Raw genomic sequence first — 19,695 nt, forward strand, 5'->3', positions numbered from 1 at the left:
GTTCAAAGCACATTAGGTTTGGATCAGAAACATTATCATGTTTAATTTATTTCTAACAAAGATGTATGTTCCACTGTGACTGAAACTCTTCCTGCATAGAATATTAATATTCTGTAATAAGATAGAAATTCAATTGTTTCATTACGGTAGATATCACTCACAAAAACCATGTGGTCTTCGTTGGTAAAACCTACACGTTCTTTAAATTATGGTTACAATTCTATTCTTCATTCAAGCTTATGTAGTGAATTAATAAAAAAAAAAATGTTAAATTTCAATCTTAACTTTAAAAATCCTGTAATATCTGATTTTCTTTATCGCTTTAGTTGTAGAGATGTATTTCGAATGCGACTATCTGAATAAATATTAATCCATTGGGGTTTTGCAACACATTCCATTCTCTTTGATCTGTCTCTATTTGTACCACCTTTATCTAAGGTTACACAGTTCAATTGCCTTTCAATAATACTTTTAATTCTCTCTAAAGAACTAAATTTATTTAAAGATTGATAGTAAGCCTATTACTAAAGTTAAGTCTTCAGATTTTTTTTTTTAATATTAATACTGATTTGAATGATGCTAATTTCCTTATTTTCAACCGAACATAGTTTTGTTGATATTTTCACATTAAATTTCTTTTTAAAATAAACAATAGTAAGTATCCCTCATCGATAGTAAATAAGTTTTGTTGCAAAACACCAATAACTTTGTCTTTGATGACAATTACACCTGTAGATATGTATTTACCCACTTTTCAATGATATGTTCATCAGATATCCAGTATTAATGATCATAATGCTGCTAACATAAACAACGAAATAACAGAATAGAAAAATGTTATGAAATGGAAGATCAATCATCTAGTATGCTGAAAATCATATAAGATCTTAAAAAGTCATTAAACTTAACTCTGTAATGTAGATAGTAATAAATGAGGAAAGAGGTACTCAGGAAATTAGCGTGAGAAATTGTGGAATTATAATGAAAATTTATTATCAGGTGATAAGGAGATTAGAGTGAAATTTCATTAAAATTTCCAAACTGCAATGAATATGAGGTACATGGTAACTTCACTGGTGAAGTTCTTAGCTGCGATGGTCATAACTTCTTGGAATGACCACGGAAGTTACATTTATAAAAAATAATCTTAAACATCACTGTTCTCAAATTAATATCTGGGCTCAATGAAAATAAATTGATGATAGCAGTTTATCATACATCAATAATCTCTCATATGTAATACTCAGTACTGTTTAGAGGGTTATTATCTAAACAAAATTTTAAAAAATGTTTGGGCTAAAAGAAAATTCAGCAAGGAATAAGGAAGCATGAAATCTACAATAGTGTGCAAATAAACTGAACACAGATGTACTTTAATAAAAAGTAATTTTATTTAGAAAAAAAATCATACTGTACAATTTTTGAATTTATTAATTATTATATACTTTATTCTTAATAACTTCATGTACACGATTTGATATTGATTCGCAAGTGTACTACATTGTTCTTTTTTTATTTTTTCATCATGAAACCATACCAATATTATTGTTTTAATGAGGTCAATTTTTGAGTTGTTTTTTAACTTTTGCCCAACTGGGAGCACTAATATTTCTTTCTTCAAAACCTTGTTCCACTTTTTTGGCAGTATAGCATGGTGCCAATTCTTGTTGGAACACTCTGTTGGCTTGTGGGAATTCTTTTTGAGATTGTGTAACAACCCTTTCCTTCAGAATCTTGATATATCCATAATTTTTCAACATACCATCTACTGGAAGTAATGAACAAAGGCCTTCAAATGTAAAACAATCCCAAAATGTTTTTTTCTGGGATGGTTGATCATTGGATATAACCTGGTGATGTATTTTCATCTGATGCTTTTTTAACATATGGAACCCTTTCTCCCAGAACGTAAAAATGTAACTCATTGGAAAATATAACATTTTCCTTACTTTTTGATCCAGTTAGCATGTGCCTTGGCCTACAAGAGTTTTTTTGCACATGCTGGTTTTTAGCTGGTCAACGAGCTTTACATCCAGCTGCAAGAAGTCAGCATATAACAGTTATCATGTGTAAATCTGTTCCACTGGCTGCTAATTCTCAATTTAAGTCCACAGCAGGTAACTGAATCAAGTTTACTTTTTCAATAATAAACGGTCCTGTGTTGGAATAGTTTTTCTTTTATGGCCACATTTGCCTTTCCTTTGAGGTGAAATTTTAAAATATCATTCTCTGTCCTTAGTCCAACACCACACTCAGAAGCTGTTTGTTGTGTTATGCTGGTAAGCTCAGAAAGAGAAACAATTTTCTAACACTTTCTTGGAGTTATATCCATTACAATATAATCAAGCTGCACAGAACAAAAAACACAAAAATATGATTTTATAATAAAAAATGAAATAAACTTTCACAAAACAATATTTATAACATGAAAATTGCTAAATAACCAAAGAAGAATAACCCCACACCACAGACAACTTGACACATTTCCTGTGTTTGGAATAATTTACATGCTACTGTATATGCAATCTCTGAATTACCAATGATCAATGTCAAATTCTTCATTATTTATTTATGAAACGATGATCAACATGAATTTTATATATGATGTATAATAGAACAATTGGATTTGAGAGGGGTCCATAGAACTGAATTATTTGAATATAAGCCATCTTATGTACAGCCAAAACAATTAAAATTGTCATGATGTTAGTACAATCTTTGATAAAAAAATTTTACAAAAAGGTTAAAGAAATGTTTAGTGAAAAAATGTATTCATTTCTAATGAAGAATTCCTTTCTCTCTTCAATCACAAGTAATTTATGTACTCATAAGTTTAGGATTAGAGTTTTCAACTTTTGATTAGCTCTATTGTCACCAGGAGATGGTTTTAAAAAAATCATGGCCTTCTTTGATATCATGCAATAAGTTGAGGAAATTGCATATGGAAGGCTGGAGGTAACACAACAATGAAGTAGAAACAGTATAATACACCATCTGGACTGTCCAGCAATCCCTTAAATAAGAGAATTTTACATCTAAGCCAAATTTAGTGCATAGTGAAAATAAATAACATGCTCCCAAGGTTATCAGTAGGGTTTGCTAAGTTTCTACTAAACCCCCTTTGAGATTAGGTATATGAGGGTTGCAACAAGGATTCTAGATTTTAGTTGAAGTAGTGACATTCCAAGGTGAGCATCACCACAGTTTTCATAAACCAAATGATTTGTATCAGGTACAAAAATTAATTTAAATGCAGTATGGAAGATCATAAGAAAGAACCTTTAAAATATGCTTGGCATTTTAAATGTTTACATAATGACGTATTATAAATTCTCTCATGATCTAATCAATTGATTATTTAAAACATTATTTTTTTTAAAATCAGGTTTCAACTAGTTTAAATGTTTAAACATTATATATAGGATTATGAGTTTTGTAGTACAATTAGTTTCAATACAAATTTTTTAAAGCTTCACTTTAAACAGCATAAAGTAAAATAACAAATGAAAAAGTATAATAAATTGAATAATCTGGCAACAGTGGGATAAAAGGACAATCAAGACTATTATTACTATTAATATGAAATCAAATACAATAAAAATACTGAATAACAGTGAAATATAATATTAATAAAAAAACTAAAATGAAATACACGATTTGCCAGTAATCAATTACTAGTTGAATTGAATTGGGTTACATTACATTTCTTAATTATTAACATGTCTGTTAACAGTAATGGAAGCGACACAAGCAGGACATTACTACAATGCTGATGGAACACCTCATGACCCGTATCATATTCTATATGTACCACATGATCCTCCACTTTATCCCAACATTATCAGAAGTTTCTCAGACTAGCTTTTCATGTGCAGGACGTCAGTGGGGCTACCATACTGACACTGAAGCTTACTGCCAGGTAATTATCTTCACAATAGTGTATTGAGTCATTCTATAAGCAATTTTCACAACGGATGAACACAAATACAGCAAATATGTTCATGGTATATTTGGTACATAGCACATTATAAAATAGAATATATTATAACACTAAAACACTAAAATAATTAACATTATTACATTACTACATTATTGTAATAATGTAGCATACATTATGTAATGTAACATACATAATGTATTACATTACATTAATAATGTATTAACATTATAACACTAAAATAATTAAATTGTTAGTTTTCAGCAGTCTACAATTAATCAAGAATTTACGTTAAGAGATGCTGGGTCGAACAAAAACATTGATGAATTTAGCTTAAATATTTGATCTAGGCCATTTTTAACAGACTTCAAAAATAGCAATACGTTCTCTATTTGACATGTACATAAAACATACATTTATTTTAATATGTATGTTCATGCCAAATAAAATGGACTGATTTCAGTGATCCGTGTTTTATTCTATAGAGGAAGAAGTTCTGGCAAAAAGTTTTTCTACATAACTTAAATAGAAGATTTCTAAATAAAAACTGAATCATCTTCATAGCTGATCTGAAGATTTTTTTTGCCATCAATATTGCTTTGTATCAGATTATTATGATATAATGACATAGAATGCTGTCATTCTAACATTCAAAGTATTTTATGAAAAAATTTAAAAAAAATGAAATCAGAAAACTTACTGTAAAAAAATAATACATATTCCCGAATTTTAGATTGCCTCAGCTATTGGTAATAACACATTTTTATTTTCTATTCATAAAACTCCGGTTTTACTCATATTTTAGTAAAGTGATTTGTTTAAATCTCACTGATCTATTGACCAACTGTCACCATAACTGAACTTTCTTCAGATATACCTACCAAAAGAATAAACATTTTTAAGTTAATTCAAGTACTACGATTAATGTTATAAGTAATTTACAGATAAAACTGTCAAATTGTAATTACATACTATATAAAATGGACTTATGCAATTATATGTGATTACAGTCTACAAACATTTCAAATTATTATTCGTTTTATTTTGTAAATTAACAAATAATTCATTTACTCATGATTTCCTTAATAAAATATAGCAAGTTTACAATTTGAAAAATGTAAAATTTATATAAAAATATGAAATACTAACAGTAAATAAAAGGGAGGCACAGTCACCATCAAGTGGTTAATTTTTATGAAGGTCAACAAGGTAGAGGACTATTATAAAGACTTGTTTTGACTCATGACTCCCTGTGAAGGGATGGCAATAAAATTAGTTTTAGGAGATTAAAATTCTTTCAGAAGAAACAAGTTATAGCTTAACTTATAATAAACTATCATTCATAATAAGAGATGAATAAATGTGAAATTAAAAAAAAAATTGTAATTATTACAAGTCAAACTGAAAAAATAAGAAACTTATTCAAGTTTTTTATATTATGAAAAATATTTCCACAGCAACTATATTTTAGATACAAAGGTTCCTCTGTATTTTAATAAAATTTATAGTTTAAAATATGATTGATATGGCGGTATATAATCATTATTGTTTCAGTAAAACAATAACAAAAATTTCAAACTGTATAGTTGATGTAACAGTGAATGTGATTTTACATTCTGAGCCCTGAATCTAAATCCATAAAACTATGAGTGTACGATTGGATGCGGAACAGTAATCAAACTTTTTTTTATATTATATTTTTTACTGCATTAATTTACTAAGTCAAATCAACACTGAAGATGATCTAAACACTGAGCACCTCTTGGTCACTGGGTTTGGTTTTATTACTCTGATGGTTGTTCATTTAATAATAAAGGGTCCGCCACGGGAAACGGACGTTTTTTAAGTTGGTATTACGCATCCGGTAGGAGTTGGAGAGGGGAGCCAAGGCCGGCGCGTCACTCGTCTGACCTTGCAGTTTATGCTTGTTCATTGTCTAGTTGCCATCATGCCTCTTTGGAATGTAGAGCATCGCGTTTTCGTGAATGACAGTTTTGTGCGGAGCGGCGAATCAGTTACGGAAGTTCAACGTCTCTTTCGTCGAAGGTTAACGTTCCTCGGCATGGAGATATACCGAGCCGGAACACCATTTTGTGATGGGTTAATGCCCTTCGTAGTGGAGGTAGTCTAATGAAAAGGCAGCCACCGGGACCACGTCGCACAGTTCGAACTCCGGAGAACGTGTAAGACAGGCTGTTTTAACTAGTCCCAGACGTTCAGTTTGTAGGCATTCTGCAGCACTACGAATATCCAATAGTTCAGTGCGGCGAATTCTACACCGAGATTTAGGTTTTCACCCTTATAAAATGTCAGTTGTGCACAAGTTAACAGAGGGAGATTATCCATAACGTGCAGCTTTTGCTGAAGCGATGCTCCAAATTTTGTTAGATGAGCCCAATGCGATTTTGATAATGAGCGACGAGGCTCATTTTCATCTCAATGGTGTTGTGAATCGTCAAAACTTCCGATACTGGGCCTGTGAAAATCCACGCACTTTACATGAATTTCCATTACACAGCCCCAAAGTTACGGTGTGGTGCGGCGTCGGGAAATTTGGCATCGTGGGGCCCTACTTTTTTGAGGAAAACGGGAACACTGTAACCGTAACAGTTGATCGTTACGTAAATATGGTGAAAAATTCTTGAAAACTGAGCTGAGACGACGACGAATCAATCTGCCAGATGTTTATTTTCAACAGGATGGAGCTACGGCCCATACTACCCGAGTGTCGATGGCTGCTGTTAGACAAATGTTCCCTAACCCACCGGGTTGGTCTAGTGGTGAACGCGTCTTCCCAAATCAGCTGATTTGGAAGCCGAGAGTTCCAGCGTTCAAGTCCTAGTAAAGCCAGTTATTTTTACATGGATTTGAATGCTAGATCGTGGATACCGGTGTTCTTTGGTGGTTGGGTTTCAATTAACTACACATCTCAGGATTGGTCGAACTGAGAATGTACAAGACTACACTTCATTCACACTCATTACATTTTATCCTCTGAAGTATTATCTAAACGGTAGTTACCGGAGGCTAAACAGGAAAAAGAAGAAGAAGACAAATGTTCCCTAATCGCGTTATCTCCAGATTCGGTGATCTGCATTGGCCCCCTCGCTCACCAGACCTTTCGATGTGTGATTTTTTCTTGTGGGGGTATTTAAAGTCTTTGGTGTATGAAACCCTCGTACATTGGCCGAACTGCGACAAGCGATAGAACAGAACATCGCTCAGATCGATCGTCAACTATTGGAGAGAGTGGAGGTTAACTTCAGAGAGTGTCTCCACATTTGTCAGCGTGAAAATGGACACCATCTTAACGATATTATTTTTCGTACATAGGCAAGTCAAACTGCATATTCTCAGAAACTTATTTCAGCCAATAAATTATTTTTTAACCTTAACATAGTGGAGTGTCGTTAATTTGTAAAACGTCCGTTTCCCGTGGCGGACCCTTTATATACAATGATTCTCACTGTTATATAAAAATAATATGGCAATTTATCTGTTCTAATACAGTAATCATACTGTGTACTGTGTCAAATGTTCAAACATTTAAAAATACAAAGCAAACAAAACACAGGCATTTGAATATCTGATGTAAATTTCTTTTAAATACTTCTAACCGATTACGCAGGTTCCTGAGAAAACAATCTTAGAAATTATATAAGGTATTATTTCATCTATTCTGCATTCTGATGATCCAAGGTAATAATAATAAAAATTACTATTAAAATTATATATAAGCACTAATGATTCATCATAATATTTAAAATAGTCATCGTCTGTAATTCTTGCTTATCTTGAAAAGGGTAAGGACCACTATTCCTGTTAAGCTATATACTGTATCTATAGAGATTATATTAAAGTCATAGATTTTTATATTGAAGTAGTCCCTTGATTTATCTAAGGAAAACAAAACTTTTATTCAGATATGAATCTGGAGGTTAGATTACGCTTTATAATCTGTCTTTATATATAATGCTTTATAATCCAAGATACATGTATCTTGGCTTTCAAGATACATGTAACGGTGAAGGTCAGATAAGATTTCTAGAAATAAAATATTTTACGATTACTACATTTCTTAGCAGTTTCCCAAATGCTAAGCACTATTAACATTACTATTATCTTAAAATTATAATGTTGTAATTTTATTATAACATTATAATGAATTTTTTTTATACTGTGTGTTTTATTTGTACTAGTTTTTATTTTGTCAGTGTCTACAACAAAAGATTTACTTTGTGTTTACCAAAGAAGCAGGTAGTCTGAAGTACATTAGTTTTTACATGTATCATACCTGTAGAAACTCGATATAAATCAAGGTACTACTTTTACCGTTAGTATAATCATATCAGTAATAAGATGTTAATGTGAGAATATAAATTTCATTTTCAGGCCTACCACCTTTGTCAAGGAAATCTTGTAAGCAATTATCTTTGTACAAATGGCACGCTCTTTCATGATCAGTTTAAAGTTTGAGATCAGTTTTACAATGTACGATGTGGATTTCCGTTTGAATACTTATAGAGAATTATCATTTAAATCAGTGCACATACAAATATTATATCACTTAATTAATTTTTTTAACATACTGTACAAAAACCGTCTCCCACCCTCATCATTTACACAATTTTTTTTTTTTGTAAAAAAACCATGGTAGTTTATTACTTGCATAAACCTACATCACAAATCATTAATATATGAAACTTTGTTTCCCTAAGAAAAATGTTATTAAATAACAATGAATACAATAGAGATGCATGATTAACTCAATAAAATATTTCATTACTATTATTTAAATAGAGTATAATTTTATTTTGTCTAAATCTTTTTTTTTCAAATATGTTAACTACAACCATAATATTTTTATCCCTTCCCAATAAATATGACAAAATATTTCTGCATAAGAATATGTTAAATCGCACAACTGCAATGAGTACGAAAGGTAAGTCAGTGTCTCCGTGGCAGAGTGATAGCATCTTGGCCTATCATCTGGATGTCCTGGGTTCAAATCCCAGTCAGACATGGCATTTTTTATATACTACAAAAATTAATTTCATATTCCTACGCACAAGCTTCGAGCATATATGTAGTGAATTAATTCATCCAAGCAAAAAAATAAAAAGTAATAATAATGAAGAGAATCAAAATATAAACTTGAATGAGATAAATGGAAGAAAGAAATCTAATTAGAATGCATTGTAAACAAGTTTACAGTGATATCTGTAAAGATTATAAGTGCACTAAATATAAAGAATTATTTATAGAATAAATAATAAAGAAATATAAAAAAGTTAAAATTTAATTACTTATAATTATTGAATTTACTTTAAATTGCCATATAAAAGAACAAATATTTCTGACTTCATATTTTTTAATTATACGGATTTTATTAAATGCTATACTTGTCAAAGATTTTGGTCCACTTTTTCAGTTATTCATGAAAAAAAAAAATTAAAAATACTTTAAATTTAAAAATATGTTATTCTTATTTTTTGTTTAATTTTGGTTTTTATTTTGAAATTTTTATATCTTTTAAGAAATAATGCAAAGGTAAGACTGTTTAAACTTTTATAAGAATAAAATATAAATGAAGCAAGTAAATGAGAAGATGACATTTTGATCTTAACAGAAGACTGCCATTGTGCACTGTACAATTTGAACCATATGGAACAATCAGTTTTAACTAAAGGGTGACATTCTAATCAACTTTTAAATATTTTCATAAATTGCAACAGAACAGTTTAAAGCTTAATATGTTGCACAAAGAATAATAAGAATAAATAAAATCAATCTGTAACTCATGCAATAAAAAAAGTCAATTTATAAATATTATGAAAAAGGCTAGGTAGGGACCTAAGACCCCAGAAACTACACTTGGCTTTTTAATCAGAACATGTTTTACCAAAGCCTCTGTATGTCAAAAATGAAAAAGATGTCTCTGAACATCTTCAATCAAATTAGAAGTTTAGTCTCTATTACAATTCCATATTGGGGCACAATATTCAAGAACGTAAAAAAAATATGTTACATTCTCTTTATTAAAGTTTCTCAGAGTTCAAATTACAGTTGTATCTTTACTTAATTGAGAGTTAAGGCTAGCTGATTCTACATACTGGCAATAATGGTCATATAAAAATTATTCCTTCTAATTTAATTTGGTTTCCAGAAATATTAGTTAAAATGTTATTAATTGCAGATTCTGTTTTCTAGCATACTCTTATAAGAAATTTAATTAGATAAGACAGAGCTTTTAAAATTGTTTTTTAGTTTATCATATTTTAAATATTTATATTAATATTCCCAATTACACCTTCAATTAATACACTTAGCCTACTTAAAAGCCACACCTCTTAGCAAAAGATGGTGATTGACAGTAACCTAATAATATAAACTAGAACTTACAGAGTACAAACTACTTATCATCACACATCTGATCCACTGACGGTACTGCCCACTTAATACATCCATACATGTTCTCCCAAGAGTATTGGTAGTCTCTTTTTTATGTATTTTCCTGACAACAGCAGCTTATAATTAAACAAAACACCCAAGCCCATAACTGTATCTTCTCTGTGAATTCTATTCTGACCAACCTCAGAAAAATTTAGCTTTCGATGTCTTTCTAGAATACATAATGACAACAGTTTTTTTCTAGAATGAGGGGGAATAGTCTATAAACAATAGGCCAATGTCATTCCGCAAAATGAATGACAGACTTTACAATTAACCTTAACACAAAATTTTGACATCATCTGCGAACAAAAAAAATCTTAGAAGAAATTAAGGTGGCGATGTAATTTATGTAAAGAATGAAACGCAGAAAACTCAAATTAGAACTCTTAGGAACATCAAATGGAACAGTGTACACTGCTCCATCTGATGTATGTATGTACATATATACATAGTATGTATATCTGGAAGTCCTACTCAACATCTTTACTTTGAGTTCCCTCAAACAGACAGGATCTTAGCCAACTTTACATATTACCTCCGATACAAAAAGGTGATTGTTTTTGCAAAAGTATATAATAAGTTACCTCGTCAAGTCCTTCTAAAAGTCAAAATATTCAATATCAACTTGTTTCCAACCTTTGACCTAATGGCCTATGGATGATTACTTAGGGTAGGTAGATCCTGTAGACAAAATAATACTGACAAGGCAAGATATGAAAAAGAGCAGAATATAAATATTTGAGATAATATTTTCAAACGTTTGAAATCACATACAACACTGATACAGGCTTATATTTCAAAACTAAATGGAGAGCTCTATTTTTAGGAAGAGAGGATATCAGAGTTTACCTCCTACAAATGGGAAAGATTCAATTTATTACAGTCGTTGGAAAACTGGAACAGTACAATCACCCAGACCTGTGATTGCATGTGGTGGAATACCAACAACAACAGCAGTTCTACATCTAAGAAGAGACTTGATAACCCTTAATACCTCCTCTTCTCAATCAAAAGGCACATCAATAGTATACATACTGTAATCTCAATCACACAGGACAGTTACTATGAGACTGGGATTATTTGTCTGAAATACAGAATGAAAATAGGATCCAAATTCCTTGCACAACTCTTCTGGATCAGTAATTATCCTATTGTCCTTTTTTGCTATGCTAAATATTTTTTTAATTTTAAATACTGTATCAGTCTCTTGGAGAACCTTGCAGGAAACCTCTTGACCAGTAACCTTTATGATTTTCCAAATGCTAATAAATTGATTCACCAAAATAAATAGCAGCTATTAATGTTGCCATAAGAAAATACAGTATTCCAGTCCTTGTCTAATAGATTCATAAAGACCAGAATAGTCATCTCATGATAAAAATCAAAAGTAAGCCTCTCAGAATTTTATGAAACTACTTCCTCAGCTTTTATGTATATACTAAGGGGATCAGGAGGTATAAGATGACCAGTCTTCAGGACAACATTCTTTCAGGCAAGTCTTAATGTTATAAAACACAACATCCAGAACGTTTTTATCACCCTTGGGAACATAATGATTGAACTGTTTCATACCAAGGTCATCGATGAAACTGATCAGGAATCTAGCTTTCTTTTTAGCATAAAAATGAGCTTCAGGTTCATCTAATGTCAGGTACATTAAATCACCTATGACCAACACATGATAAAACTTACATCAATACACTTAGTTACCGATTAAAACATGAGTAAAATAGTGGAGATATTAGAACTAAAATAATGACTATCCAAAAACATGTTTTTGGATAGTCATTATTTTAGTTCTATCTCTCATCTTCAATCGCATTTTTATTTTACTTTCATCTCTCATCTTCACTTCAAAATTCAGACACTTTCAGGTGCAAATTCTGAATCACTTCCGAGAGTTCTGAATTAAAGGTGCAACCAGGGAACCATTACCAAATTTCTTTTCAGGATTACTGACTTCATGATCAGCTCTACACCACAATAAAAGATAATCGTTGTTGGGAAAATAATCGGAAGACATAGAATTGTCATTCAAGGAAGACTCAGTGACAACAATGATATCAAAAAGAACCTTTGTTACGGATATAGAAAATTCATCTGACTTTGTGCCAAGACCTTTAGTGTTCTGATAATTACTCTGAGGGATTTACAAGTCATTAATGAGACTAGAAGTGCCTGCCTTCTGAAGTTTTTTAGCATTACTATCAGAACAAAACCACATAGTTAGGTTTCAACAAACCATAGAGGGGAAGAACCAATACTCCAAAAGGCCATAAATAAAATTCAAAATTCTGTCCCAACTTAAAACCAAACTAAAAATAAATACATACTGCCACTAAAAATTAAATACCAACCAGATAAATAGAAAGACCCAGCAACAAGGGACTGACGTCCAGTATCTGCAATAAATAGGTGGATAAAATATTCCCCGACATCCTTGCATTCCGTTCTGAAGGTCATACCATCCAATCTGAAACCTAGTTAAAATTCATTGCCTTCAACATGAAAAGAGCTATATTTTAGTCTTTTGATTGCTAACCTCACCTCTTCACTCTTTTGAGTGTATTTTATCTCTTTAAATGAAGTGGATTCAACAACAATATCTTTAAATGCAGTAGTAGGGCTAAGCCTGATGGCAAATAAGGCTTATTTTTAAGTTTTACCAGGTGAAGGTTTTTTAAAAACTTTTATTATAGCCTTTTTCTTACTAATTTTCCTTTCTTTTCGAGCCTTACTGAGAAATTTAACCATTGTCCAATCTTTGTCATTTACCTCTGTATTATTGGTTGCCTCCTCCATACCATATTTAATCTGAGCAACCAATATATCTTGTTCAGACTTATTTATATAATAATAATATAGAAATAATAATAGCATACAGAAAACAATGTTAAGAGACAAGAAAGATGACAAGTGGCAAGAGTTTATAAGTGGAAAAATTACCAGTTGAGAAAAATAAATTAATTATATTATAGGAGACTATTTTAGACCAGAGTTTAATAGAGCTCTAAAGACAAATAGAAAGAAAGCAGTAAGGATAAATGATACACTGTTAGTTATTGTCTTGTTTAGAAGTAGGACTGAATACACTGTAAAATTAGTATTAGAGTTTATGATGTTAAAACTATTCAAAGGTTTTTAAGAGTGTAATTGTTACCATAAAAAATATTCACTAAGATAATTTATAGGCAAATAGAATTTGTAAATGGAAAGTGTAATAGATAAAGATCAATCAGTTTTAGAAGGTTATAAGGGAAGCCATTCTTGCCTGTAGATTTATTTTAGAAAGCAAGTTTATGATGCCATGTAGGCATTTATAGATGTGGGAAGGAATAGTAATGTAAAATGGATATTAAACATTTTAAAGAAATTTAGACTGAAATGTAAGGAAACAAGACTTATATAGAATCTGTATAAGAATCAGTTACTGTATAAGAATAGAAGATGAAGAAAGACAAGTTCTGCCTCAAAAAAGGAGCGAGAAGGAAGCCTACCCCAATTAATTTTCCATTTGTACAAAGAAAAAGCAATTTGGGAAACGAAAGACAAATTAAAAGTGATAAGATTTGCTGATTACATTTATTTTGTGTCAGAAACAAAAAATGAGTTGAAAAAATTCTGAATGGCATGGATTTATTGCAAGATTAACAGGATAAAATTATATACCAGTAGTTACATAGTAAAGATATTTAGGGATTTAAATAACAAGTATGAAGTACGTTAGAGATCAAAAGCAGTCTAGTTCAAGGTTCAATGTTCAAGTTTAAAGGAGAGCTTTTATGTAGAAAACAGGTCTGTGAGTACCTAATGTATACATAATAAAAAAGATATTAAAATATATATATTTACAGGTGTAGCACTTTTTAGAAGTGAAACATGGACGAAAAGCAGAAAGAAAAAATGGAGGCCCTTGAAATGCAGTATTGTAAGAGGATGTTGAAATTTATGAGTTAATAAAATCTGAGGACAAATAAAAAAGGAGAGAAGTTTGTGATAGAATCTTGTAAAAGACAAACTAAGATGGTGGGCTGTAAAATATGGCATCCAGGTTTAGTTAATTTGGTACAGAGGGATCTGTAGAGAGTAATATCGGGAGAGAATGATATAGATTGAAATTTTTTACATATGATATAATAATTATGTTGACGTTGAAAGATCAGCACAGAAAATACTTATTATTATACTAGAGAATATGTACAGTATATAGTAACCAATTTGAATGTAACAATCCAATTCCTTCAAGATAAGATCTTTGACTCGTGGAAGTGATTCAAATGTGGATTACAAATTGGTCATAAAAGTCATAGAATCAGTGAACATGGTATAAGTTATGGTAAATTTGATTAATCCAGTGATTATGCATAATTACTGATGAATTTGATTAATCGCCTCAAATGTTGGAGAATTTAATAAATATATAAACATTTATTAAATATATTGGTTGTTTTCCATATTATACTGGTCGTTTGGTGTTTTCCTTATTAACATATTTTACATATTAAAATAACAACTTAATTACAAGCGGTAATTACTGAATTTATTTAAATAATCGTAACTTACTGTTAATTAGTCAAGGTTAATGTAATTAACTTACTGTAATTAGTGTTATTTCTCCAACATTGGAGACGATTAATTAAATTCACTGGTTCAGTGATTATGCATACAATAATCACTGGATTTATCATAACATTTATTTACCATAACATATACACATGCAAAAGGATACAACCATCTTTTACCATACTACTATAAGGAATTAACAATTAATGAAATAACAAGACATCAGTGAGCTAGTGAGGATGAAAGGAATTTGTAACTGAATCAAAATCATAAAGATTATTTTTATTAATCAAGTCTAATATACATTTTTCTTAGAAAACTATAAATTTACTATATACACAATCAAGAGAATCGATCACACATTTTAAAATAGGCACATTATAATGATTTAATAATATATCAATAAGAAATGATATTTAATGAACAAAATGTTAAAATGCAGTTATTAGAAATTAATTATCTCTAAATAATAGTGACAGCAAAATGTATTAGCATTGCTAAAATATTTTTCTTCAGCACACAAGGTAATAAATATATATTGTGAGCAAATTATAACACATTATGCCTAAATACTACAGAATTATTCAAACATAATACTGTATAATTTGTATAATAATTTCATTAAAATCTAACTATAATTACAGTTAATTAAAAATTGTTTTTAAAATACTTATTCAAACCATTTTCACGCGAGTGAATTTTTCTATTAAAACCAGTGCTGAAAGTGTTGATGTTTTAATCAATAAACCTGTAAAATAAGACAGATCAAAAAAGTTAAAAAAATTATTAATTCAAGATAAACACTTATTCCATAACCAAGCAAAGAGACTAATAAAAAAATAAAATTAAGTCTTTTCTTACATCTTTAACTCTTTGCAGTACAGTATATTCTTCAATGTTTACCACTTTGCAAAATGAATGTTACACCAGGACAAAAACACTATTTAAAAACCTATTTTTTCTTTTGATCTGAAGATTGAGTATACCATTATTTTATTAATTTGCACTTTATTTTTCCACAATAGTATTTTTCATCAAAGTTAATAGTTTACACCACTATGGAGATAGGAAACATTGATATTAAATAATTTTTATATTTAAATCAATAAAAGCAAAATATATAACAATTTTTGTTGGTGTCTTTAGTTTTAATGACTAACCGGGTGAGGAGATCGTCATAATTTATTCTGACTGTTGTGATGGCTGTTCTGTGATGTTGCAAGATTTGCATTCTAATCTAAATAGTACAGTTATTTTAATTTGAATCTCACTGCCGATTATAGCTAAACTTTGATTATTAAGAGTTACTTACACAGACTAGTCGATCTGAGTCCAGAAGTCAAGAACGAAAACCAAAGTTTAATATCTTCACAGCCTGTTGTTTCTGAGTCAGTATAATTGCAAAATTTAATTTTTTTGCGAGTATTTAAATATCCGAGAAGCATTCTACTACGGGTCCAGTGAATAAAAAATTGCTTAAAAATTAATTCCTGAATACCTTATTTTATAAAAACTATATATAATAAAAGGTTTTGCAGTGTACTTTAATGCAGTTTTACTTGTCAGCTACACACACACTTTTACAAACATTCACAGAAATTTTTAAAACAATTTTGAAAGCCATTCTTTAGAACCATTTTCAACCATTTAGTTATGATATAATCACTGTCAGTACGGAGTTGGGGGAATGTAGTTCTTGAGATGTTACATCTTGATTTACATACAAGAATTACCTTGCATGGCAAGGTAATTCTTGATACAACAATATTTTTTGTAATGATGTTAAAAAATGTACACTATATATTTCTAATGCTACTTCCTTGTTAGATTTTCTTTTATTGTTCAGAACACAATCAAACGTTTTTATTATTCACTATTATAAACATCTGTCAAAATAGATATTTTAAAACATTTCAAATAATACGGTATAAAAATAAGATGGTGATACCACAAAAATTATCTAAGTAACTAATTGCAACTGTCAAGTAAATTAATAACAGATTTAAAGAAATTTTAAGTAAAATGCAATATTTAGCATATACTTTAAGGGTGTGAACATCTTAATTGTAAACCATTAAATGTAAAAACCACTAAAACATCAGAAATTTTCTGATGTTTAATAATGGAGACAAACAGAAAAAAATTAAGTGATCTGATTATATAAGAAATGAAGTGGTTCCAGCCAAAGTGAATAAAAAAGAACTAATCAAAATCATTAAAAAAGACAACAACCTGAGACAAAAACAATTATAAATAAATGCCTGAGTGTTTCATTATAAAGAATGAATTAAAATTCTTGAGCTCAACAAATAACACATCACTGATCAGCTATTCAAAAAGAAAAGAAAAGATGTTTTTCAAAGAAATTCTGATATTGGTATCAATGTTATGACCATCAGTATAACTTTATTTAATGGTTACAGGTTAATTTAGAAGTTTGAGATAAAATAGAAAATATGCAACTTTTATAACAAAATTCATAGAACTATCAGAACATATAAATTTTGTTGCTGGTTGTATACTACAAAATTGAATCATATTGGTATATTCTGCTGTAAAATTCTCATCTACAACACAAAAATTAAATAAAAATAGTTGTTTAAAAAAATGAAAATGCATGAAATACTTTTAACATTTGGTGATATAATAGCGGGGTTATAACATACAGGCACTAAATGTTCATCCAAAAAAAACAAGATTTTTAATAAATCCTTGAATTACGGTTGTGAATATGAAGTACAAGAAACAGTCTTTTCTACCTAAGGGTGTATCCATTCCACATCAGACTACAATATTGTAGAATAGTCTTGGGCCAGTACGACACAATATTTGGTCTGCATATTGTTAGTAATGCCATACTGTAAGAAAATGCCAGGTGATTCAAAAAGGACTTCATAACTTTAAAAGCATATAAAAATTTATCGAGTTAACTTACAGATTCAGTTGAGGTCTTATTTCATAGATCACATCAAGTTTGTCACCCGACATTCACTTTGGTTTGATATGGCTTCCATTTGAAATGCGACATACATCCTACCTGAAGTCAATTTCATTCCAGACTAGCCAGCAAGTCAGATGTTATATCTGCAACTGCAGCGTTAATTCAAAGTCTATGTTTAAGAAGATTAGCAGGCAAAGGTAATATATAAACTCAATCTTTAATGAAACTGCACAAGAAAAATCTAGCAGGGTTAAATCTGGGGAGCGAAGTAACCATGCAAATGGACCTTCATGACCAATCCACCAACCTGGGAATCAAGTATCAAGAAAATCTCAGACTTCTAAGTGCTGCTTTGTTTTGCTGACAGTAATAGCATCCATCTTGGTCATCATTGTCTAACTGAGGAATTACAAAATTTTTAAGCATGTTCAGATAAAGAATACCATTTACAGTTGCCTCCTGGAAGTCCGTACAGCCTTTATTTGCTTAGGGCACAAAATACATTGACCTTAGGGCTATCACAAATGTGCTGCAAAGTTTCAAGAGGGTTTTCGCTATCCCATATTTGGCAGTTATGGGTGTTCACCTTGCCACTGATGTGAAATGTTAACTCATCACTAAAAATGTACTGTTGTCTGCAATTCTATCCATCATTTCTAGACAAAACTGCAGCCGAGCAACTTTGTCATAATCTACAATGGTTGAACCGTGGTTAATTTGTATGATTTCAAGTGCAATTGTTTATATAATGTATGCCAAACAGTCGTTAGTGGAATGCCAGTCTCATGTGATGCACTTCAAGTTGATTTCTTTGTACTACATGCAACGCTTTCTCTGAGTTTTTCCACAGCAGCCTCAGGGATGCACAGGTAACCTAGTGATTTTGTATGTTTAACAGAACAACCTGTCACAATGAAAGTTTGGTGCCAAGAGTAAATTGTATGCCTAGTAGGAGGATTCCTTCAGTACGCTCTATGAAAATTACACTGACCTGCAGTTGCTAATAGCAAATTATGAAACCAAAACACAGAGTGAGCGCGTTCCAGTACCAGTAAATGTATCCATTTTTAACAACACTGGTGACAGTGTTGGTGGCCAAATTTAGTGCTAATGAATTATGCGAGTCAAAACTTGATGTATTGGAGCTATGAAATGAGACCTCAAATGAATCTAAATAAATTTTTATATGCTTTTAAAGTTTATGCTTTTTCAATCACCCAGTACTATTATTACACACCTGCATAAAAATGGTATGTTTAAAACATTAAATATGGCGTATGAAAAAGGTATTTGGGAAGTATTCATTTTGAATTATCCATTTACCATAATCATAGTCTAATAAGAAGAATAAAATACTTATTGAGTAGTTAGTAACCTGAAGATAACATTTAACTGTAAAAAAAATAAATTTATCTTTAATAATTAAATAACATAAGAACAAAATAATAGATGTAATCATGTTAATTAATATAATTAGGTTTTAAAGATGTTACCCAATACTTTGGACATTAAATTCTAATTACATCTAACATAATACAACATAAACCTGTCGGTAAAAGATTTTTAACTTAAAATAAATAACAACTGACTAACCTTACAATTAAGATTAGTGCTTCAAAAATTCATCAATTTGCTGTTGCAGTTCATAATTTGGTGTTACATCAGTTGTAGGTACAGGATTATTGGTCATTGGACTAGTTTCTCTTCCACTAGCGAACCAAGATTCAATTGCTGATCTTTCATATGTGTAACCGTCTGTGAAATGAATTAAAATGAAGCAAGTAGTGTAATTTGAGATGAA

At 30.4% G+C, this 19,695-nt stretch overlaps 1 protein-coding gene and 1 long non-coding RNA gene across 5 annotated transcripts in view; both read right to left on the bottom strand.

Moving 5' to 3' along the window:
* Positions 1 to 1,451: 1,451 nt before the first annotated feature.
* Positions 1,452 to 13,075, bottom strand: LOC142322862 (uncharacterized). The gene is made up of 3 exons (XR_012755950.1): positions 12,748 to 13,075; positions 4,638 to 4,814; positions 1,452 to 2,347 (listed from the first exon to the last, which is right to left on the bottom strand). It is a non-coding gene; the product is annotated as an uncharacterized LOC142322862 (long non-coding RNA).
* A 2,139-nt stretch (positions 13,076 to 15,214) lies between these two features.
* The window catches only part of LOC142323448 (WD repeat, SAM and U-box domain-containing protein 1-like), a 95,057-nt gene continuing 90,576 nt past the window's right edge, over positions 15,215 to 19,695 (bottom strand). For 3 of the 4 annotated variants that reach the window (XM_075363081.1, XM_075363082.1, XM_075363079.1), the window contains 2 exons: positions 19,488 to 19,649; positions 15,215 to 15,701 (listed from right to left, as the gene is read on the bottom strand). In XM_075363081.1, the coding sequence (XP_075219196.1) occupies positions 19,501 to 19,649 (149 nt within the window). In that variant the 3' untranslated portion in view covers positions 15,215 to 15,701; positions 19,488 to 19,500. The remainder of the gene's footprint in view (positions 15,702 to 19,487; positions 19,650 to 19,695) is intronic. The other variant, XM_075363080.1, reaches the window with a different exon arrangement.

Source organism: Lycorma delicatula, chromosome 4, assembly GCF_047948215.1.
Source record: "Lycorma delicatula isolate Av1 chromosome 4, ASM4794821v1, whole genome shotgun sequence".
Classification (NCBI taxonomy): domain Eukaryota; kingdom Metazoa; phylum Arthropoda; class Insecta; order Hemiptera; family Fulgoridae; genus Lycorma; species Lycorma delicatula.